This window comes from Capra hircus, chromosome 22 (genome assembly GCF_001704415.2).
Source record: "Capra hircus breed San Clemente chromosome 22, ASM170441v1, whole genome shotgun sequence".
NCBI classification, from domain to species: domain Eukaryota; kingdom Metazoa; phylum Chordata; class Mammalia; order Artiodactyla; family Bovidae; genus Capra; species Capra hircus.
The window spans coordinates 59,888,716-59,913,067 of NC_030829.1; the positions used below are offsets into that span (position 1 = coordinate 59,888,716).

At 61.6% G+C, this 24,352-nt stretch overlaps 1 protein-coding gene across 1 annotated transcript in view; it reads right to left on the reverse strand.

Moving 5' to 3' along the window:
- Positions 4,222-24,352, reverse strand: part of CHCHD6 (coiled-coil-helix-coiled-coil-helix domain containing 6) — a 104,038-nt gene continuing 83,907 nt past the window's right edge. Inside the window, exons 6-8 of the mRNA XM_018038406.1 lie at positions 12,493-12,563; positions 5,064-5,199; positions 4,222-4,380 (exon numbers count right to left, since the gene is read on the reverse strand). Coding sequence (XP_017893895.1) covers positions 4,375-4,380; positions 5,064-5,199; positions 12,493-12,563 — 213 coding nt within the window. The 3' untranslated portion in view covers positions 4,222-4,374. The remainder of the gene's footprint in view (positions 4,381-5,063; positions 5,200-12,492; positions 12,564-24,352) is intronic.

Genomic DNA, 24,352 nt, shown 5'->3' on the forward strand with positions numbered 1-24,352 from the left:
AGGGGCCGTGAACGTCCCTCTCCAAGGCGAGAACCAGGCTCAGGGGCCCCTTCCTGCCCCCCACACCTTGTCACAGGGAAATCTGTGATTTCCCGAATCTCCCGCAAGCTCCGCCGGCAGGGAGGGGCCGTGAACGTCCCTCTCCACGCGAGGCCCCTTCCTGCCCCCCACGCCTTGTCCCAGGGAATCTCTGTGATTTCCCAAATCTACCACAAGCTCCGCCGGCAGGGAGGGGCCGTGAACGTCCCTCTTCACATGAGGCCCCTTCCTGCCCCCCACGCCTTGTCACAGGGAATCTCTGTGATTTCCCGAACCCACCACGAGCTCCCCATGTGATGCTGTTTCCCCGTCCCCGTGAGGTCACCCTGCTGACCTTGCCCGGCCCGCCTCTCCCGGGAAGCCTCCCTAAGCCCTGCCCACCGGCTGGTCAGCAGCAGCCCCAGGCCGGTGGGCTCTGGGCCTGAGTGCAGGTCAGCACCTGTGGCTCCTCCAGGCGGTGCCACCGCGGGGTCCCTGGCAAGGAGAGTGAGGAGCAGACAGGGCCAGCCGCCCGTCTCCTGTGTCCTTGGTTGGGGGGCTGCGGGCAGCCATGCCACGCCCCACCCTGGCACAGGCCCTGCAAAGGGCAGGGGGCAGCAGGGAGAGCCGAGACCTGGCCACACTGGTGCCTCAGCCCCAAGCACTGCGGGGCAGGCGGGGCTCTGGGAGGACATCTGAAATCTCTAGCTGCCAGAGTGAACACCAGAGAAACGGAAGGCAGGAACAGTCCTGATGAAAACCAGGCTCTGCTTCACGCAAGGACGCGTTCAGTGACGTGGACGCCCGCTTCAGGCACGGCTGGCTCCAGGAGCCCAAGCGTGTCACTGGGCATCTGTCACTCAGCTCCAACTCCTTGCACGTGCACTCTCGGGGGTGGCGAGCCCAGCAGCACACTGGGCCGCCTGGAGCCGTGTGAATGACCCTTCCCACTGCTCACTGTAATGTAAACTGCCAAGGGGCGCGACGCCCCTGGTGTGACGGCTGCTCCACAACCCCGACTTCCAAGACGCCTGGCCTCTTGGGTTTCTAAGCAATTAAAACAGGGCTTTTAATTATTAAAATATTACGCTCATGGTGAAAAAAAAAATCCAAGTGGTGCATGAACGAAGCCCCAGGAAAGGCCACCTCCCCACCGGGCCCTGGTCACCTCCTGGAAGCACAGTGTCCCCAGCTCCCTGCGTCCTGGCAGAGATTCACCCAGGACGCCCCTGCCTCTGCAGAGAGGACCCGCAGCACCCCTGCCCCCAGCTGCCTTTGCGGGCCTCCATCTCCTGCTAACAGGTTTCGGAAATGGTCCAACGGGGCCACTTCGGGACCCCTCGTCACCCTCCTGGAACCCAGCACATGAACTGGCCCTGGGAGCCACTCTGCGGTGTGACCCGACAGGACTGTGGCTGAGAGGGCAGATCCCGCTGGACGCCTGCTGGCTTCGAACCCGCAGACGCCCAGGTGATGGCCCGCTGAGGCCCCGGGAGGCGTCCTGTCTGCACGTAGCCCCATGCTGGACCCAGAGGGGCACGACTTCTCAAGAAGGCGGGCGCTGCAGGCCCTTCGTGGGGCCCGAGGGGATCAGAGTGGCCAGGCCCGGTCCCCGCGTCTGAGCCCCTTGATCCAGCCGCGTTGACTGGACTCCCTGTCACACGAGCCAGCGGACCCTCCCCACGTCTGCTCGAGTAGGGGTCCCTCGTGTTGCGGGGTCCAGTCTAGCCCGACCCCGGCGCTCCAGGCGGCCTGGGGTGCCGCCCTCCCTCTGCGGGCCTCCTCGCGGGCGCCTGCGCTTTGAGGCTGAACACCATGTAACCGGTCTACCTGTTCCAGAGCTAAGCCCCAGCAGACGCGTCTTCACAATTAGTTGATGTTTATTCGCCGGGAATGGCCAGTCCATTAAATTTAACGAGGCAGGTTGTCAGCTGCAGAGCGGAAGTGTCTTCCTGGAGCGGGACCCAGGCCTGTGGTCTGGAGCGCCAACCTGGGGCCTCCATCGAGGCCACAGTGCCTGGGAGAGGCCTCCCCGGGGAGCCCCGGGGGCCGGCTGCAGCTCTGGGTGTGGGCAGCCCCCACTCCTGGCCCCCGGCTCCCCAAACCCTCTGGTCCCCAGTGAACGCTCGGCAGGCTTCACGCCCCCGCTGCCTGCTGGGAAGGTATGACGTCCTTTGCTCAAGGAGGTCCACTCTGCAGAGAGGGGCCCACTGGGCCCGCCAGCCAGCAGGAAATGAAGGCGGGAGCCCCCAAACGCGGGCGCGGGTCGGCACTGCCATGAGCCTCTGGAGGCGGGGGCGGTGGTGCTAGAGAGGCATCACAGTCGGGAGCAGAAAACAGTCACACAAACCCCCACCAACAGCAGGACCCTGAGCGCACGGAAGCGCGGGGCAAGCCGGGCGCACCCCACCCACCCCCAGGGCCGCCACGTGCCTACGGGCGACCTGTCCCTCTCCACGACTGAGCTTCTGGATCGATTGCCGAGCTCCAGGCTCAGGCTCCAGGGGCCCCATGGCCACGGAGCTGGCCTTGTCGCCTCCGCTGTGATTGGCGTGCGGGGACTCGGCTCCCCGGGGAGGCCTCTCCCGAGCACTGTGGCCTCAATGGAGGCCCCAGGTCGGCGCTCCGGACCACAGGCCTGGGGCACAGACGTGGGGGCCCTGGGACTCCCGGGCAGAGAGAAGCATGCGGGGCGCCCATCAGGAACTGACCCTGGGGCCAGCATTGCCCAAAAGGGACGGTGCAGGGGTGGGGGCAGCTGGGCATGCGGCCTCCGTGCCCACTCCAGCAGGCGGTTGCCAGGCGCGCGGCCTCCGTGCCCACTCCACCAAGCTGCTCTGGAGCGGAGCTACTTACCGGAGGGAGCAGACTCAGGCCGCAGGCCGCAGGCGGGAGGGGCCTGAGCGGCAGGGCCCTGTCCTCGCCCACTGACCGTGACGCCTGTCATGGCCTGAGACGCAGCTGTGAAGGCGGGAGCAGCTGCCTCCCCTGGGCCTGGCCTCCCGTGGGTCACTGCCCACCGCCCCCCGCCTGCCCCAGCCGGGGTGGTGGGAGCGCGCCGCTGCTGCGCACGTGGGGCTCATCGTGACGCCCCTGGGCCTTTACTCCTCTGGGTCCTCGGGGACCACCTCGTGGGTTTGCTCTCTGTCTCACTGGTCAGGGCTTCCTGGCTCCTGGCTGGACCCTGGACGTCCCAGCCGGCGTGCCATGCTGACCCCAGTGACTGGGTGGGATGGGAACCCAGCCCCGCGGACAGTCGCCCAGTGGGACCTGGGCCCAGCACGCCTGCCCTGGGGCCTCAGCCATGCCACACTCCCAGGCCCTGCTTCCTGCCACGGATGGCCACGTGCAGGGCCTGGAGACTCGGGCCCAGACACAGGCTCAAAGGTACACACGTGTGCACGCACCCCCCTACACACCAGTGACATTCAGGCGCAGCCACCCTGGGGGTGGGGGGACTCTGACCAGGGAAGCCTGGCTCGGACCCCAGGGAGCCCAGGGAAGCACTGGGGCAAAAGGGAGCCGGGGCAGAAGCACGCAGAGGCACGGCCGGCTGAGACTCGGGCACAGGCGCGCAGGCACGCGCACACGCAACGGTGCACCAGGCCACCGCACAGCTGCGGCAAGCCTGCCTCCCGGGCAGGAGACCTGGAGGCTGGATGCGGCCCTGGGCACCAGAGGCTCCTGCCGGGGCCTCAGGAGGGCCGTGGGGGCTCCAGCTGAAGCGTCCATGAGCTGGTGACCTGTGACCCCCGGCTGACCACACGGGGCTGGCCCTCTGGGCGCCTGCCGCCCACCTGGCTGCTGCCATTTCTGCCTGTGTGGCCCCTGCTGAGCCGGGGGTGCCGCCCAAGTTTCTGGGGGGCGTCTCCTCAGCCCATGTGCAGCTGGCGACCCGCCCAGCCCCAGACACCGCCCAGCCCCAGTCCCGCACCCAGGTGTCACCCCCGTCACGCAGCCCCTCAATCTGCAGTTCCCAGAACCAGCTCACCCGGCCGGAAGTCAGACTGGTCCTCCCTCCCCACTCACGCCCAGTCCTGCCAGTTCCAGCCCTGGGCTCGGCCCGCTGTGTCCACTGACCCGCCCCCGAACTCCTAAGGGCCCTGGACTACGCCGCTCAGCAGGATGGACCCTGATGGTCTCTGCAGGAGGCGCTGGGGGCTGGGACGCGGGGGCTGTGCGCGCACGAGGAGGCAGCCCACAGACCACCAGGCACAGGACGTCTGCTTTATTTGTCTGTGAGCAGGGCACACACATGCCTTCTCCAGCGCAGGGGCAGCCAGGGTCTGGACAGTGGCCTCACAGCAGGTCCAGGCTTCAGGCTCCACGTCACGGCGGGCCCGGGGCGAGGCTCCATCAGCCCTGTAAGGAGAAGAGCCCTGTTGCTGGGTGCACTGGCCCCAGCTCTGCTCCACCAGCGCTGAGCGGGGGTCCTCCCCAGCGGCCCCCAGGCCTGGATGGAGCCCCCTCGGTTCCGCGCCCGCGGCTTCCCGCCCTGGCCCTGGGCCCAGCCTCGGTCCAGAGAACGGCTCCCCTCAGCCCACGGAGGGCTCCCTCTGCTCTTTCTCTGTGGCTCCAATTCTCCCAGTGAAGCTGCCTGGACGGCCCCCACCCTAAGGTGCGTTCTGGCGGGACCTGCTCAGCAACATGGGCGGCAGGGCTGCAGCTGGCCCAGGTCCAGGGGCACCCACGGGCACCTGCCCCTCCTTGGTGCCCCAGGCAGCCCGGAGCTCTCGGGGGCCTGGGGGTCGGCCGGGAGGGTCAAGGCAGGGCCTCAAGGTCAGCCCGGGACCACCACACCCCACTTCCACCCCCAGGCCAGGGCCACCAGGCCGCACACTGCCCTCTGCTGCCTGGGCACTCTGCCTCCCACGGGGTGTAGCCCACAGCCACAGCCCTGCCCCGCATCGGGCCTCCTCCCCCGCTGCCCAGACGTCAGGACGGGGGCACCCCGGAGGCCAGGGCCTGGCTTGACCCAGCCTCGCTGACTTGGTACCCACCGGCCCGCCCACACCCCGCCCGAGCCCGGGGGAGGCCCCGCGTACCTTGTGTGCAGAGCTGACGCAATGCTGGTAAGCCCTCACCAGGTCGGCGCAGAGCAGCACCTCCTGCAGGCGGGCGCGGTAGCAGTGCAGGATCTGGGCCTGCAGCCCGGAGCACACGGGCTCCACCCTGCGTGGCCTGCGGACACGGGGGCGGGGGGCTGCGGTCACCCCAGAGGACCGCGGGGCTCCCCGCCCACCCGCCCTGCTGTGGGCCCGCTTCTCCCCCAGAGCTGTCTGAGTTCACAGCTAACACACGCAGGATGCAGGACACGGGACGGCCACGGTGCGCCTAGGGCAGAGCAGAGACACCCAGACCCCTCCCAGGAGTGTCCGCAGGGGCCTGGGGGTCACCATCCCTGCTGCGCTCGTCAAGGGAGGCCCGGGCCACACACTATCTGAAGAACGGCGGATTTCTCTTTTTCAAAGCGTGAAGCAAATACAGAAGGCAAAGCAGAGCTCACCACCAAATCAGCTCCTTTCTGGCGCCTCCCCCACGGCCCCCCCACCCTCCCCTCCCTGGGCCTGACATGCTCTCCCACACACACCCTGTCACACCTGTGTGCACAGGCACATGCTCACATGTGCACCCACATGCACACACATGTGTACACACACGTGTACACACTCACATGTATGCCCACACACGTAAACACACTCACGTGGGCACCCACATGCACACACGTGCACACACGCGTGTACGCACTCATGTATGCCCACACACGTAAACATACTCACGTGGGCACCCACGTGCACACACGTGTACACACATGTACGCACTCACGTGTATGCCCACACACGTAAACACACTCACGTGGGCACACACGTGCACACACATGCAGACACACGTGCGCGCACACACACTTGTACACACACATGTGCGCACACACACTCGCATGTGCTCTCACACCCCAGGACACATGTGCTGAGGACCCTGCCCCTGCAGCTCCAGGCAGGGTGCCATCTCTTACCCCGCACCCCCCACACGGGCAGCTGAGACCAGGAGGCTCCAGAACACACGTTCAGAGTCTCCAGGGCTCCAGGCGGGTCCACATGGGAGCCCTGGGCCCCGGGCCAAGCTTGGGCACCAGGGCAGGACCCTGCTCCCATCTCCCGGGGCCTGCAGGAGGACAACGGTCCTGCCCCAGGTCCAGTCCTCAAAGTCCAGCCCCTGCAGGTGCCAGGACGGAACGCTGCTTGCAGCACAGCTCAGACTGCCCCTGTCCACGGGTGAAGGCAGGAGGGGGGCTCAGCGGCCCTCGCCCCAGTCTCTGACCGCCTGGGCCCCAGCGCTGCATGACGCCCTCCTCTCCAAGCCCCAGGCCCTCTGATGTGGACGAGGCTAACGGAGGGCCTTTCAAATGCCTCCGGATTGGCATCCCCTCTCCCCCGCCCTCCCTGAAACACCTTCCTGTGGGTCTCCCCCTGCCCTCCTCCACCCGCTGGCCCTGGGCCGGGAGCCCTGTGCCTGGAGAGCGCTCCAGCCTGGCATCCCCTGCTGTCCTTCACACCAGCCTCAATGGGGGGCAGAGGGCGGGACCGGGGGCTGGGCAAGGCTGGAAACTCAGGACGTGGCCTCAGCTGGAAACAAGGTCTTGGAGGATACGGTGGGTGAGGATGGGGTCGGCCCCTGATCCAGCGTGACGAGTATCCCCCCAGAGGAGGGGGACACATCACCAGGAGAAGCCACGTGGCACCAGTGCAGAGGCTGCAGAGACGCGCCCACGAGCCGAGGACACCAGGCCTCCCAGCAGCACAGAAGCTGGACACGCTGGACACAGCCCCGAGACCCTCGAGCTTCTGGGGGAGTTGCCCACCGGCCGCAGAAGCCCAGGAAACACGGTCGGCCGTGTAGGGAAGCGGTGGAGCGCTGGCCGGGCAGAAGCCAGCAGGAGGGAGACGGCTGGCCGGTCCTTTCTAACAGAGAGGGATCCGCATCCTCCATGACAGAGGGCTCCTCAGCAAGCGGCTCGGCTGGGAAGGCCGCCTCCAGGCTGCCCCAGCCGAGCCTGAGGTCCAGGTCGTTCTGAGAACCAGCTTGCTGGATCCGAACCCACACAGTGGCCCATTCTGCAGGCGGGGACGCTGGTATCAGAGGGCTTAGGCGACCCGCCCAAGGCCACACTGCAAGCGACACGGAAGCCTAATGGCCTGCTTGTCTGGCTCTACGGCCCCCAGGCTCCACGCTGCATCCACTGAGATCCACTCCGATTCTGGAAAACTCCCCAAAGATTCCGGGGAAGAAACCACCAAGGGTACAGAAAAGAAGCAGAAGACACCGGGACTCCAGTTCCCCGTGGAGCCAGACATTCCCAAGTGGGAGGGCTGATGCCCAGCCGTATGCGGGCCCCCATGCCAGTGGGGGGCCGGCCCCCCCAAACCTGCAAACCCCTCTGCTCACAGGCCCGAGCCCGGCCCCCTCGCGTGTCCCTCGAAAGGCTCTCCTTCTGCCAACGAGAGCACATCACTGCCCTTCTCCCGTCACCGCTGCTGACATAACCGCCCCCCGGGGGCTGCAGTGGAACCTGGCTGACAGACGTGCTTCCGACACCTCCTTCCTGAGCCACGCAGGCGGAGCGGGGCTGGGGGGCTCCCTGGGGCCAGATGTCTGTCTCTGTCAGGGCCGGGTAGGCCCAGCTGCTCCCCAAGGACGCACTGCCCCCGCCACGGATACTCCTGTGCGCTCAGCTGTCAGCCAGCAGCCACGGGGGCCTCCACCTCGACCCAGCCCTGTGACAGCTCGCCCCCAAGGAGATGGGGCGCAGACGGACCCCTAGGCCCCTTAGCCGTTGACAGAGCTCCTCCCTGGGCTGCACACACACACACACACACACACGTGTGCACAGACACACACATGCACAGAGCCAGCAGGCCGCTCCTGACGCTGACCCTTTGGGAAGAAGCTGCAAGGGAGGCGTGTGTCCGCCCCCACCCCCACCCGGGAGCTCTTGACTCAGCAGACGCGTGGAAGGGACATGGGCCCAGGGGACCGCACGTCTCGGGGGTCAGGGGTGTCCGAGCAGGCCCACGCCAGGACCTGCGGGACAGGAGAGCCAGCCCAGGGGGTGGAAGCCCAGGCGGTGGGAGGCACCAGGGAAGGTGCAGCGACATCTGAGGACCCCCCGGACCCGGATGCTGGGGCCCCTCTTCCCCTGCCCTCTCGAGGCCATCCGTCTCCTGCTGACCAGAGGCACCCCAGTCTGGCTCCCCCAGTCCTGAGACACTCCTGGGGCCTTTCCAAGCCCACTGGTGGGGCGCCTGGGCCAGGATCTCCTGCAGAACTGAATTCAGGCTGTCCCCGCCCCCTGTTCCAGCCCCGGCCGAGGCCCAGCACCCAGGGCTGACTGGCCACCTGACGTGCTTCCCTGGGAGCTGGCACCCCGTGCGGGACGCGGCCTCCACCCTGCTGCACCCCTGCTCTCCCGAAGCCTTTACACTAGCACAGCCGTGCCCGCCCGGCCCTCGCCCTTTGCCCAGAGACGGGCCAGCAGCCCCTACCCGCATGCTGAGGCCCAGGACCCTCAGGGCCGGCTTTCAGTCTGGCGTCCAGGGCACTGCACCCATGAGAGGAGGCTCACCGGGGGCCGGGCAGGCGTGGTGCCAGGTGGGAGCCACGCTCGGTGTCTCCCCAGGGCTGCGGCCTATCCCTGGGCTCTGTCTGCAGCTGCAAGGACACAGTGGTGAGGGCGCTACCCCTGGCAAACCACGCCAGGCAAAGCACGGGAATAAATCACGGCAGGTGTGTGTGCACATGCGTGCGCCTGCACACACGTGTTCTCTGACCAACAAGTCCCTCTAGAAGGACTGAAGGATACGTGTGTGAAGCCAGTCTAAGCTGTCTGTCATAGCTGTCATTGTATCGGCAGAAGAAAAAAAATTGCGAAGCTCCTCAGTCCCCTTCAATAAGGAATAGATTACATAAACTCTGATGCCGAGACTTCCCCGCTGGCCCAGAGGTTAGACTCCACCTGTCCACGCAGGGGACACAGGCTCTGCCCCTGGTCTGGGGAGACCCACACGCCGAGGGCCGCACACTACGCGTGAGCCCAACTACGGAGCCCGCGTGCTGGAGCCGCGCTGGGACGGGGATGCCGCACGACGAGTGGCCCGCACACCCTGGGAGGAGAGGCCCGCCCTCCACGCTGCAGGAGGCACGTGCAGGGCGACCAGGACCCAGCACGGCCACAAGTCCCAACAACGACTCTGCGAGGTCTGAAGGAAAACTCTGACCTTGCAGGACAGCATGCGTATTTAAAGTGAGCACACAAGCCCACACAGAGAGACGGCCACGGGACCAGGAGAGGAGCGCGATGGCGCTTCCAGGAGCCCGCCGACGCCCGGCAGTGTGCTGTCTACAGAGCGGGCAGAGACTGAGGACAGGGTCCAGGAAGCATCTGCCTGCCCCCACCCGCCGCCCACAGGAATGCCGGCCCCACAGAGCTCAGTGCACAGGGGCCTGCGAGTGATCCACTGTGCCCAGGCCGCACGCACGCGCGCACGCACGCACGCGCGCGCACACACACACACAGTGAGATCTACTGTGCCCAGGACAAGTGTGTGCACACACACACACACACTGCACAGGAGGCCCAGGCCTTCGGTGTGAAACCTACGTGAACTCCTTGGCTGAGCACTTCCTGCCACGTCAGCCCAAGCAAAAGCCGGGGCCGCTGTGCCCACCGACCCGGGCCTGCCCAGCCCTCCCCGAGTGCACTTTACCCCCCGACCAGCTCCATTCACCACGTGAGAGATTTGCTAGGCTGCAAATCACCCTTACTAATGTTCTCTAATTCCTCAAGACGCATTCTGCTGCTTTTGATGAAATAAACACAGCTTCACTGCTCATTTTTACCGTATGGAAAGTATCATAAATTTTATATCCAGGATGAGCAGCAAGCTTTGTATTACAGAAGTCCTATTTTTTCTCTTACAGCTTCAACCAGACTTTTGGCCTTGCTTGAACAGGCAGTTGGTACTAAGCTGCTCATGGTCCTGAGCGGATGTACAGAATCCACAACAATAAACCACGAGAGCAGAGCCTCCTGTCACCGGGCTTCCCGCCCTATGCGCTCCGGCCAGGCGCCGGGCATGGCATCAGTGTCTCACCACGAGGTGTCGGCCTCCCCGGGGACTCTAGCCTGGCCCTGAGGACCAGGCACCCGGGGATCCTGGGCCCCAAGAACTAGTCACCGTGCAGAGCCGGGCCCCCAGGACTGGTCACCGTGCAGACCCAGGTCCCCAGCTAGTCACCGTGCAGACCCGGGCCCCCAGGACTAGTTACCGTTCAGACCCGGGCCCCCAGGACTGGTCACCGTGCAGACCTGGGCCCCCAGGACTAGTTACCGTTCAGGCCCGGGCCCCCAGGACTTGTCACTGTGCAGACCTGGGCCCCCAGGACTGGTAACTGTTCAGGCCTGGGCCCCCAGGACTGGTCACCGGTCACGGCAGGGCTGTGCAGGCGCCAGGGACCCAGAGCCACGCGTAAGACGCACACTCTTTCCAAAGCGACTCCTGGCTGTGTCTTTAAAACAAAGAACTAAATATCATAAAACTGGTTTTGCTATCTAGAACCAAAGTGACCCCATTTTTCACTTTTAGAAAGTCCGTATGGAGAAGGCAATGGCACCCCACTCCAGTACTCTTGCCTGGAAAATCCCATGCATGGAGGAGCCTGGTGGGCTGCCATCTATGGGGTCGCAGAGTCGGACACGACTGAGTGACTTTACTTTCACTTGTCACTTTCATGCACTGGAGAAGGAAATGGCACCCCACTCCAGTGTTCTTGCCTAGAGAATCCCAGGGACGGGGGAGCCTGGTGGGCTGCCGTCTACGGGGTCACACAGAGTCGCACACGACTGAAGCGACTTAGCAGCAGCAGAAGCAGCAGCAGGAAGTCCATATTTTTAACCAGTATGGAGAAGCTCACCCCTGTCTGAGGCATAGCCAGTTTCCCTGACCAAGGAGGCAGCATCGGGAGAGGGGCGGCCTGGTCCCGCGGACCAGCAAACCACAGCGGGGCTCCAACAGTGACACCTGACGGGCACGGGCCAGGCCCGGGGGCCAAGGACCCTGAGGGGCCACCAGGAGCCGATGCCGGGACAGGGCGACATACCCAGCGGACAAGGAGGGAGACAGCACGCCACCTTCCGTGAGCTGTGGGACCCTGACCACTGTCCCCAGGAAGCACTTGCCGGCGGCCCCCACAGAAGAGCGGGGCAGCCAGGGCAGCTCCAGGGGCGGCTCGGAGGGGCCGTGTCTGCGACACTCCCAGCAGCCTCTGGGAGGAGCTGGAGGTCAGCCTGCGGAGTGCGACCCCAACGGTCAGTAGGGTCTGGGAGGAGCTGGAGGTCAGCCTGCCAGAGCGTGACCCCAACAGTCAGTAGGCTCCAGCTGGCGGGGCTGCAGCAGCCGTCAAGGGGCCGCCCACGGGGTCCTGGGGTCTTGGGGTACCCCAGGCAGTGGCCCCAAACCCCCCTCATTTGCGAATGCATTGGGGGGTTAAGGTAACAGCGGGAGTGATGTTTGGGGACACTCTGAGGGGTTCTGAGGAATAACGGCCGCAGGTATACACTCCATTTCCCAGAGGCTGCAAGGCAGAGAAGCTTCAGAACCGGGGGGCTCGACTCCCTGGGGTCTGACCGCACCAGGGACCCAGGCCCCAGTCCTGGGCAATAAAACCTATGGCCTCTGGAGAGCACGCACGAAGCTCCAGGGTGGCGGTGGCCAGCCTGTGCCCTGCACCCCATTTCTCCGGAGGTGGACCCTCGGGACAGAGGGCTCCCGGGTTCCAGCGCCACCGCCTTCTGCCGGGGCCTGCAGACTGCTGCCCAGACCTCTCAGCCATGCGCAGAGCCACAGTCACCGTGCTTCCTGGGGCCCGTGCTCTGGCCCGGGGCACGCGGGCCGGGAGATGACACAGCCCCCGGGAGGTCAGCAGAGCGGCGCCCTCGTCGCTGTGCAAGGCCTGCTCTCCTGCCCCACGGGGCCCTCCTAGGTCTGCACCCCAAGTAACAGCTGCGTTTGCCTCGGGCTGTGCCCCGTTTCCTGACGCTTCCGCCCCCAGGCCCCCAGCACGGGAGGACAGACAGACACGCCGCTGTAGCTCAGCCCTGTCCTGCACAAGCTCCCCCAACCAGCCTCCTGCAGAGGTATGTGGCTCAGGGCCAGGCCACCCCGGAACCCCCAGGACCGCGAGGCTGGCAGCACCGCTTCCTGACTCCCTGGGGGTCTGAGCCTACAGGACACGCAGGTCGTGGGCCTGGAGTGGCTCTGCCCCAGCCCCCGGCGTGAGGCAGACGTGGGGGCCTCTGAGCCGGGAGGGACACTGTCTGTGTTCCTCCAGAAGCCCGGGAAGAGGCACAGGGGCGGGCTTCCCCGCGGGGCAGTGTTAGCTGCGGCTGAGCTCGCGGGGAGGAGGCGGAGGGGCCCTTACTTGATGGTGCCCTCAATCTTCGTGGCTGCCTCGTGGAACTGCTGAGACGACAGCCTGTACGCCTCGAGGTTCTGCGGAGAGAACACAGAGCCACAGGTCGCAGAGAAGTCCTGCGGCCCCGCCCCGCCCCCCCGCCCACAGACTCCCCTGGCAGCACAGCAGGCGGCCCGGCACACATGGACCCCCCTGAGCGGGCCCTCCCCCACCTGTAGGAGAGCTTTATGGACACGTGGTCACACACGCGACTCGTGAGCTCACAGCACAGGCCGCTCAGGGCTACACAGCACCTGGAGACTGCGAGGCTGCAGCCCAGGACGTTCACTGTCCCTGGGTGTCTGCTGAGCGCCGTCTGGTCCAAACAGGCCTCTGCCGCCCAGAGATCTGAAGCGGCTTGCCCCAAGCCACACTGCAGGCGCAGATGCCAGACTGCAGCCCAGGACGCCCGCCGCACTGCAGGGCCCACGGGCCCCGGGCGCATGCTGCCCTCCATCCAAGGACAGCCCGCGCAGGGGCCGTGGGGAGGCCACGGGGGGCGGAGCCAACGGGGCAGGGGCCGCAGGGGACGGTACTTCTCTGCGCCGGGTGAGCGGCCTCAGGCCACCGGGCCAGCAGCCCACACGCCGCCCTTCCAGGAGAGACTCAGACCCGCCTGCCCCAGCACCAGCTCCAGTGAGGCCCCAAGAGGGCCTGACGTCTCCCAGGGTGTCCTGAGAAGGACACCATGGGAGGAGCCTGACCCCGGGGCTGCCTTCAGACACCAGCAGGCGCCCAGTGGCCTGCCCAGGCTTGGCCCACCCCTTCCCACCGCAGTGCGTGAGGCCTGGTCACGCAGGGCCCCCGCGGCCGTCAGCCTCCCAGCCGGGCGCTGTGACTCCACCTCCATGGGAGACAGGGGCAGCCTGGACCCCTTGGACCAGAGGAGGCGACAGGAGGCAGGGTCAGAGCTGGGCAGGGTGGGCACCAGCCCCACCTCAGGGGCTGGGCTGATGGGGGGGAACTGGGACCGGGCCCTCAGCCCTGTCCTGGACCCTTGGCCCAGGGAGCTACCCCCTGGTGGGCACACGAAAGGGGCTCCGAGGAGCAGCAGGGCCCAGGAAGGGTGGAGCATCAGCTCTGGGCCGCGCTGGGGGCTGAACACCCAGTGCAACAGTCAGGAAAGGAGCGGGGCTCCCTCACCCCACCAGGCTCCCCCGGACCCTGCGAGGACGTGCTGACGCCTGGTCTTCCCCAGGGAGCAGCACAGCTGGATGGGCCTGGGGGCTCCGACCTGCTCCTCCATGCACGGCCTGCCCGGGGGCACCTGGGTCTGGGGGGGGCCTGGGTCTGCGGCCGGGCGGGCTGTGGGCTTGGCCTGTGGCAGGTGAGGTCTGCCACAGGAAGAGCGTGCAGATGGAGAAGCACCGATCACCCCGGAGCCACTTCCTCCACGGCCGCAGGACTCAGAGGCCCATCCTCCGCCTGCCCGTCCGACCTGCCTGTGTGGGACGGCTGCCCCCACCGCTGCCCTGGAGCAAGCAGCAGCCTGCGTCCACCCAGCTTCCCGGGGCTGCTGAAAGGTGCGCCTTCTGAGCCTGCAGCCACTGAGAGCGAGGCCTACAGACTCCACACAAGGGCTTCGGGAAGGACGGGGAATCCCCCACACACGCCAGGACCCCGTGCGTGCCAGGGGTCCCGCCACAGCCCGACCGCAGGGGCTGCAAGGCTTCATTTTTCAGTGTGGTGGCGCCGTGACCCCCCCAGCCCTGCTGCCCGGGAACCCAGCGGCACCCCATCTCCTGCACCTGGCGTGCGCCTGTCCCCTAAAGCAGACCCGAGGAATTCGGAGCCCCTCCTCCGCCCGTGAACAGCCGGCCTCCCCGCTCCCGCTGCTCAGAGTGAGTCTGAAACCAGAAGACCTCATCTCCATTAATTAAAGCTGCCATTAAAAATTAAACAACATGAGTAAGGAGGTGTGAGCCTTATCTCCACGGGCTTTAAGAGTCATGGTGTTTCTTCAGCTACTTCTCGAGCAGCTTCCATATTTCATCCTGTCTGATTTCTCCAAGGGCCTGGGTTCTCAGCTCAAAAGAGAAGGTGGAGGTGAGGGGGACGGCAGGGGGGGGACGCGTCAGGCAGTCCCCATCACACCAGGGTGGGTGCCTGCGAGGCTGGGAGGGCGGTGTGCTGCTCCTGCATGAGGGCCCCTGGCAGCTGGAGCCCAGGGGGCCCGCTGCCCGGCTTCTCTGTGCCCTGCGGACAGTCGCAGAGCCCCCTAAGCCATGTTGTGGGCACTGCCACAGAGGCCACGGAGACGGCAAGTTTAAGACGCTCGGGGTGCGTGGGCCAGCACAGAAGAAACAATGAAACTCTAAAATCTGAACACCCACCGCCCGGCAGCCAGGGGAATTATCTGGAAGGGAGACCGTGTTTCCCGGAGGAAAGCTCCCCATGGGAGGGAGTTCCAGCTGCATCGCCCCATCCATGCCCAGAGCGGCTGGCACTGGTGGTGCCCAAGCAGCGGCCCCCAGGAGTGGCTGAGGGTGGAGCAGCGCAGATCTCCCAGGGCAGGGGGACAGGGGGCACACGGCCGGGGCAGAGAGCCGAGGGCCAGGCTGGAGGAGGGGCTCGGACCACCCCCCACAGGAGAGAGCATCTCAAGGGACACTTCAGGAGCGAAGAGGAGACGGGCTCGGCCCTGCTCTGCGGCCGCAAGGAGTGAACCACCGTGCGGGGCCGTGGGGCCCAGGGACTTCAGGGGGACCCCAGGCCAGGGCCAGCCCGCTGGCAGGCCCTCCAAGCCCGGAGCGGCGCTTCCCCGGAGCCCCTCCCGCCTCCACGGCCCATTTTCTGCTGGCAGGGCCTGGCCGCAGTGTGAACTGCTGATTGGAGTGTGGCGCTGGCTCCAGGCGAGAGCCCCCTGTGAGCACCTGTGCCTGTGAACAGTCAGGGGGGAGGTGCCCCGCCACTTCTTGCTGCAGCCCCTCGAGGCCTGGGCTCCCTGGGGCCCTGCTGAGCATCCTCGCACGTTGAGAGGCTGCTGAGTGTGGCTGGGGGGCTGCTGCTCACCCTCAGGAAGAGAAAACGAGCGTCCTGGGCAGCTCCGTGTGGACAGTCCCCCTGTAGACGCAGACATCAATGCAGACACGCGCGCACGCCCACGCGCACGCCCGCGGGCACGCACTCCACACTAGGCCCATGCAACACGGGGTCCACACTCGCGCTCTGTAGCAGGGCCCTTCAGGATGGGGGTCGGCTCCGGCTGGAGTGGGGAGCTGCTGGGAGCGCACGTGAGGGACCGGGACGCCCAAGCTCTGCGATGGTGGCGGGAGGCGGGCCGCCAGGCGGGCAGTTCTGTCCTCACAAAAGCCTGGCAGCTAGCCAGGCCTCCATGCAGGTCAGCTGCTTCTCACACTTGCAGAAACATGTTTGGCTGATGAGTAGCTAATTAGTTTCAAAACAAAATGCACAGCACAACAGAAAATTAAAAAGAATTTTTCAAAATGAAGAGACACAAATTTAACTCCACTTCTGTGACTTGCTGGTGACCCAACCCTGAGCAAAGGGCCGCAGGGTCGAGGTCCCAGGACCGCTCCCCACGGGCAGCTGGAGGACCAGGAGCCACACGGGGCAGGGACTCAGGCCACAGGGGTACTGGCCAGGCTCCCCACGCAGGGGTGCTTGGCATTGAGACCGGGCCCCAGGCTCAGAGGATGCTCCCGTGGCAGTGACGCCGGCACCCGCTTCCAGAACCTGGCTCCAGGGCTGGACGCGTCCCCGAGCGGCCAGCCGGGGCAGGGGCCTGCAGCAGCAGCGCTCACAGCCTGTCTGATGGGGCAGACTGGCCCCGGGCCTGCTGGTCAGCACGCTCCCACAGACCCCAGTGCTCAGGGCGCCTGGCAGCACAGGTGTGCAGAACCGGGGTGCCCACAGGCAGCACAGCCGCCTTCTAAACTTCTGGGGCCCTTGGGGGGGCCCCGCCTCCGTGCTTCCCCGTCCTTGTGGCCTCACACCTGCAGGCCTCAGCCCTGGAGCCACAGGGCCATTGGAGCCCAGCCTGCAGGCTGCTGGGTGGTGGTCTGGGGTAGGCCCAGGCATTGGTGTCTAAAGAAGTTCCCGGGGCGGGGGGGGGGGGGTGCCCTGGGCACCTAAAGTAAGAACCGCTGCCCCCAGCCAGGGGTGCCTGAGGCTAAGCCTGCTTTGCTGCTGACGACGCCGTGCCATCAGCCACGGCTGCTGCTCCACAAAGAACCCCACCCTCTAGGAAACCTGGCTGCAGTCCGAAGCGGCACACTGCAGAGTTCTACGTTCCCCAGGGGCTTGATGCTTGTGGTCTGAGAACTTTTAAGAGAAAATCAAAGGAGGAAAGAGGGCGGACTGCCTCATGGGCCCTGTCGCCTCCCGGGTGACTGGAAACACAGCCACTCGCACAGTCAGCTGTGCAGACAGGCCTGCTCCCGCGCTCCTGAGCAGGCGAGGCTTCTGCGTGCTGTCACCGCCTCTGAGGCCGACTTCTGGTCTCAGGACAGCTTCCAGATGCTGCCAGACAGGCTCTGTGGGGACGGCACAGCTCAGCGTGCTCTGGCTGCTGCTCAGCTGCCCAGGCGTGTCCGACTCTGCGACCCCATGGACAGCAGCACACCAGGCTCCCCCATCCTTCACCAGCTCCCGGTTTGAGTTTGAGCTTGAGCTTGCTCAAACCATGTCCACTGAGTCGGCGATGCCATCCAACCATCTCAACTTCTGTTGCCCCCTTCTCCTCCTGCCTTCAATCTTTCCCAGCATCAGGGTCTTTTCTAATGAGTTGTTTCTTCACATCAGGTGGCCAAAGGATTGGAGCTCCAGTATCAGTCTTTCCAATGAATATTCAAGACTGATTTCCTTTACGATGGACTGGCTTGATCTTGCAGTCCAAGGAACCCTCAGGAGTCTTCTCCAACATCACAGTTCAAAAGCATCAATTATTTGGCACTCAGCTTTCTTTATGATCCAACTCTCACATCCATACACGACTGCTGGAAAAACCATAGCTTTGACTAGACGGACCTTTGTCAGTAAAATAATGTCTCTGCTTTTTAATATGCTGTCCAGGTCAGTCATAGTTTTTCTTCCAAGGAGCCAGTGTATTTTAATTTCATGGCTGCAGTCACCATCTGCGGTGATTTCGGAGCCCAAGGAAATTAAGTCTCTCACTGTTTCCATTGTTTCCCCATCTATTTGCCATGAAGTGATGGGACTGGATGCCCTGATCTTAGTTTTCTGAATGTTCAGCCTTCTTTATGGTCCAACTCTCACATCCATATGACTGCTAGAAAAACCGTAGCTTTCACTGTCTGGAACTTTGTTGCCTCAGTGTTGTAAGGCCGGACCCGGGGCCGTGATGGGCCGTCCCTTCTCTCCCCCGCAGGCGGTGAAGTCCCTAATGGAAGGAGCCTCCCAGATCCTAGGGACCAATGACAGCACACTGCGCCAGCTAAAGCCGCCCCACCCCAGCCACATAGAAGGACCTATCAGCCCGCAACGCCTCGGCCTGGTGACCTATCTGAACCCCCATCCATTAACCTGACCATCCCTCGCAATGAACGTATATAAGCCGCTTCTACTACGGTCGGGGTGCGGACTTCCTCGACCTGCCTCGTTCGGGTCCAGGAACCCCGCCCAGCAGCGCTTCGCCATTAGAAAGCCTGTTAGACAATTTTTTGGTGTCCTGGTCGTCTTTTTACCTAACAAATGTATATGAGGTGTAACTTATTACCTAAGTTAAAGAGAATTCCCCCCATTACTGCAAAAATGACTAACTCATTCAAGCACTGAAAAGGCTCTCGCTAAGTGTTTACGAATGCCTCTAGGAGACTCTGGAAAAGGGTTTCCTTCCTTCTTCTCTGACTTCATCCACAGGAGGGAACGAGGCTGTGATGAGCACCTGCTGTGTGCCAGCCCGAGCCCCGTCACACAGCTCACCTTGCTGGTTCTGCAGACAGAGTCCACTGAGGCTGGGCGCTGGGCACACCAGGCAGCCTTCCCGGAGCCTCCGCGGAAGAACCTGACACGCAGCACAACAGATGCAAGTGAGGGTTTAGCTCCTTCTGCACGACAGACATGAGCCCAGACGGCAGCTCCGCGGTGCAGGCACAGAGCACGCGTGAGACCCCGGTGTGTGGAAATGTCACGGCACCCAGAAGCCCAACAGGTCCTCGTGGGAGCCTAACGTGTGGGTGCTGCTTCAGGGTACTTTTTGAAAGGCCCTGTTTTCATATCCACAAATAAAGCCCAACAGACGCGGAGACAGCAAACCCGCAGGAGCTCTTAGGGGGCAGGCATGGGGTCCGTGTTGCTGGGCTGTGCTTGAGGACCTGGCGGCCGGCACGTGTGTCCACAGGGGCTCTGACGAACTTGGAAGCCCAAGAAGAGAGCGAATAAATACAGAAGAAACAAGACAGACCCCAAAAGACCATTTCCAGCCCAAGCAGCATGTGGTGGCCGCCACAGGGGCTGGGGGCCGTCTGCCCGAGGAGGGGCAGAGGAGGGCAGGGCTTGGGCCCGCCTGTCCACCCACTCGCCCGCTCTCTCCGCCAGGGCAGAGGAGGGCAGGGCTTGGCCCCGCCTGTCCACCCACTTGCCCGCTCTCTCCGCCAGGGCAGAGGAGGGCAGGGCTTGGGCCCGCCTGTCCACCTACTTGCCCGATCTCTCCACCTGAAGCCACTTGAGCTGCTTCAGTCACCAGGGTATTTCACCTCCCAACACTTCAGCCACACCCCACAAGTGCGGAGGAACTCTGATATTCTAGATAAACACTGGACTTCTACCACAGCCGGGACCCTTCACGCCCACAGGAAACTCCTGACCGCAGGAAGCAGAGGGGACCTGTTTCTCGTGAGCCCCCGACTCACAGAGCCCGTGACCCTGACCGGGAGCCACTGGATGCCTCTCAGCTTAGGGGTGACTTGCTGTGTAGAACCTAGAACCTCGGCCACACCCCCACCCTTGACAGCAGCACGCGAGCTGAGGAGGGGTGCTGGCAGACTCCCTCCCAACATGGAAGTCATGGCGTTTGCCTGAATTAATTCTCACTACAAAGGCAGTGCCAAAGAATGCTCACACTACCGCACAGTTGCACTCATCTCACACGCTAGTAAAGTCACGCTCAAAATGGTCCAAGCCAGGCTTCAGCAATATGTGAACCATGAACTCCCAGATGTTCAAGCTGGTTTTAGAAAAGGCAGAGGAACCAGAGATCAAATTGCCAACATCCACTGGATCATCGAAAAAGCAAGAGAGTTCCAGAAAAACATCTATTTCTGCTTTCTTAACTATGCCAAAGCTTTTGACTGTGTGGATCACAATCAACTGCGCAAAATTCTTCAAGAGAATACCAGACCACCTGACCTGCCTCTTGAGAAACCTGTATACAGGTCAGGAAGCAACAGTTAGAACTGGACATGGAACAACAGACTGGTTCCAAATAGGAAAAGGAGTATGTCAAGGCTGTATATTGTCACCCTGCTTATTTAACTTATGTGCAGAGTACATCATGAGAAACGCTGGGCTGGAAGAAACACATGCTGGAATCAAGATTGCTGGGAGAAATATCAATAACCTCAGATATGCAGATGACACCACCCTTATGGCAGAAAGTGAAGAAGAATTAAAAAGCCCCTTGGTGAAAGTGAAAGAGGAGAGTGAAAAAGTTGGCTTAAAGCTCAACATTCAGAAAACGAAGATCATGGCATCCGGTCCCGTCACTTCATGGCAAATAGATGGGGAAACAGTGGAAACAGTGTCAGACTTTATTTTTGGGGCTCCAAAATCACTGCAGATGGTGACTGCAGCCATGAAATTAAAAGACGCTTACTCCTTGGAAGTAAAGTTATGACCAACCTAGATAGCATATTCAAAGGCAGAGACATTACTTTGCCAACAAAGGTCTGTCTAGTCAAGGCTACGGTTTTTCCAGTGGTCATGTATGGACATGAGAGTTGGACTGTGAAGAAGTGCCGAAGAACTGATGCTTTTGACCTGTGGTGTTGGAGAAGACTCTTGAGAGTCCCTTGGGCTGTAAGGAGATCCAACCAGTCCATCCTAAAGGAGATCAACCCTGGGATTTCTTTGGAAGGAATGATGCTGAAGCTGAAACTCCAGTACTTTGGCCACCTCATGTGAAGAGTTGACTCCTTGGAAAAGACTCTGATTCTGGGAGGGACTGGGGGCAGGAGGAGAAGGGGACGACCGAGGATGAGATGGCTGGATGGCATCACGGACTCGATGGACATGAGTCTGAGTGAACTCTGGGAGTTGGTGATGGACAGGGAGGCCTGGCATGCTGCGATTCGTCGCAGGGAGTCGGACACGACTGAGCGACTGAACTGAACTGAACGGCGGCGGGGAACAGGCGGCAGCCCACCATTCCTTCCACATTTATCAGCTGTCTGTTTGTGAAGACAGTTTTCCTGTCCTTCCTCCTCCTGTTTCTGGAGGTTTCTGTATCAGTTTGGGCTTAGAGTTTCTTTTCAAGATCTACCGCGTTACAGCCCTTGTCTGCCATCGCCCACTGTGGCGTGCACATGAGGCGTCTACGCTGGCTCGGGGGCCCCCTCAGGCCGGCTCCTGTGTGCCATGTGGACACACGTGGCCTCACCGTGCCCTGCACACCCCTCAGCATGTCACAAGGAACAGCGTCCGCTGCCCTGACGGGCACGCAGTGCCATCTGACTGCAGGTCTATCTGCATATCTGACGGCTAATGGTGGGAAAACTCTTCTCGTGTGTCATCTGCCATCTGTATATCCCCGTGGTGGATTTTTCTAATTGGATTGTTGGGTTTTCTATATTTAATTTTGGGGAGCGCTGTCAGAGTATCTTCTATATTCCAGATCACAGCCCTTTGTTTGGTGTGTGCTTTGCAAATGTTTTTCCCCGTCCATAGCTCCTCTTTTCATCCTGCTCACAGGGTCTTCCACAGAACCAGAGTTTTGATTTTGATGAGGTCTGCTTACAGATCTTGCTTTTGCTGGCTTTAATCTCAGGATCCAGATGTTGCTAGCACACAGCAGTCTGTAATGCAGTGGATTCTTGCAGCACCCAGCGGTCTGTGACGCGAAGGATTCTTGCAGCACCCAGAGGTCTGCAACGCGGTGGATTCTCACAGCACACAGAAGTCTGTAATGCAGCGGAGTCTGTGACACGGTGGATTCTTGCAGCACCCAGTGGTCTGTGATGCGGTGGATTCTCGCAGGACACAGCGGTCTGACGCGGTGGATTCTCGCAGGACACAGCGGTCTGACGGGGTGGATTCTCGCAGCACACAGCGTTCTGACGCAGTGGATTCTCGCAGCACACAGCGGTCTGTGAGGCGGTGGATTCTCGCAGGACACAGCGTTCTGACGCAGTGGATTCTCGCAGCACACAGCGGTCTGTGACACGGTGGGTTCTCGCAGGACACAGCGGTCTGATGTGATGGATTCTCGCATCGCAGCACACAGCGGTCTGTGCCGCAGTGGATTCTTATGTGCGGATCTTGCGTCTGATGGCCTCGCTAACGCCTGTATTCGTTTCAGGATTTTCTTTTCTTCTGTTGGGCCCCTCTGGTCATCGGTGAAGATGTTCAGGCCACGTGAAAGCAGGGACCGTCTTGTTCCTTCCCTTCTGACCTACAGCCTTCGTTTTCTCTTCCTTGTCTCCCTCAGAGGCTGGTGCCTGCCTGGTGACAGCGCCCCATGCCCACAGGGGGATGGACATCCAGAGCCTCACCTTTGTCTCTGGTGTCAGCTGAGGGTTCGGGGACTTGTCTGTGTCTCTCGTCTCCTGCTCTGGAACTAATTAAGGCAGTTCTCTTCTACTCTTGATTTTCTAAGGGTTTTTTTTTTAATCATGAATAGAGCTGATTTTTGTCAAATACTTCTCTGGATCAATTAATATGGTCCTATGATCTTTCCCTTAGATTGTTAGAGATGACATATTTCATTGCTTTTCAGACACTGAACCGGTGCACACCCAGAATAAACCCCACTTTGTAGACTGTGGTGTACACACACGTGGTGTGTAATTCTTTTCATACGCTGCTCAGTTTGACACAACTTCCGTGTCTAACTTCATGAGAGACATTGTCTGTGGTTTTCCCTTGTCTTTGGTTTGGTAACACTGTTTGTCTGACAAACTTGGCTTCATGAAATGAGCTGGGAAGTTTCCCCTGAGCGTGCTTTCTAGAAGAGATTGTGTAAAATTGGTCATAATTCTTCTTTGTAGAGATCTCCAGAGAAACCATCTGGCCTGGAGATTTCTTCTCCTGGAGTCTTATAGTCATGAAGTCCATTTCTTCAGAGGTTGCAGGACTATTCTGTGTATCAACCTCATCTGGGCTGAGTTTTCGCAGTCTGTGGTTTTCCAGGAATTGGCCCATTTCTTCTCCATCACAGGCGCTCCAAGCACGAGGCTGTGTCTCTCCCTCCCCTCCAAGTGGCCTGGCGCCCGTGGCATCCGCAGGGACGCAGCCCGCTTCACTGCTGAGGGGCTCGTGTCTTCGCTACCCCTTCTGTGTTCCTGCTGGAGGCTGTCGATTTCACCAATTTTCCCCAAGAACCAGCGCTCTGTTCCATTAATTCTCTCTGGTGTCTTCCTGCCATGACTCTATTTTTTGCTATCTTTTATTATTTCCTTCCTTCTACTTGCTTGGGGTTTATTTTGCTGTTATTTTCCCAATTTTTTGAGATTTTGAAACTTTTTTAATCTGTGGGTTTACTGCTATACATTTCCCATTCAACTCTGCTTAAGCTGTAGCCCATGTATTTCGATACACTGGTTTCGAGTCTTTCAAATTTGTTACGGTTAGCATTTTGCCCCACGATACAGACTACCTTGGTCTCACAGGTGCTTGAAAATATATGAGTTCTGCTGCTGTTGGATTATATGCCATTTGGACCCTTTATACCCTTGCTGATTTTCCATCTGTTGCTGAGAGGAGGGTGTTAAGGACTCAGACTCTTGTTTGAGACCGCCTGCTTCTGCCCCACGGAGGTGACACCGTGTCTTCTTTGGTGCAGACACACCGAGGGTCGCAATGTCCTCCTGGTGGACAAACCCTTTCATCAGGCAATGTCCTCCCTCGTGCCTAGTGATTTTCTTTGCTCTGAAGCACTGTATCTGACATTGACGGCTGCCCCCGTGGTCTTCCGGGTCAGCGTTTAAGTATCTTTTCTCACCCTTTTCCTTTTCAGCTGGCACTGCATTTGAGTTTCTTATAGACGTGCAGCTCTGTGCGTGCATGTGTCTGTGTGCGTGTGAGAGAGAGACCCTCTCTGTCAGCCCCCAGCGTTCATCGGTTTACTTAGACCATTTGCCTTCAGGATTATCACTGACAGCCGAGCTCAAGTCCACCACTTCAGGACGTATTTTCTGTTTGTTCTCTCTGTTCCTCCTGTTTCTCTCTTCTTTCTTCCTGTGGGTTAAACGTCTGACTTATTAATAGTGTGTCTGAGTCACTGCTTAATCTAACTTTCTCAGCGGCTGCGCTGTGTAATATCACAACACACACGTAACGTACAACCTGCTGCTATTAATGCTGAACCACCCAGAGTAAGGTCTGAGGCCTTACTTCACTTACATTCCTTGGTCTTCACCGGGTACAGCCAGCTTGGATATGTGCAGACAGAGAATGCACACACAGACCCAGACCCAGACCCAGGTCCAGGTCCAGGTCCAGATCCAGGTCCAGACCCAGATCCAGGTCCAGGTCCAGGTCCAGACCCAGGTCCAGATCCAGATCCAGATCCAGACCCAGATCCAGACCCAGGTCCAGACCCAGGTCCAGATCCAGGTCCAGACCCAGATCCAGGTCCAGATCCAGGTCCAGACCCAGATCCAGGTCCAGGTCCAGGTCCAGATCCAGACCC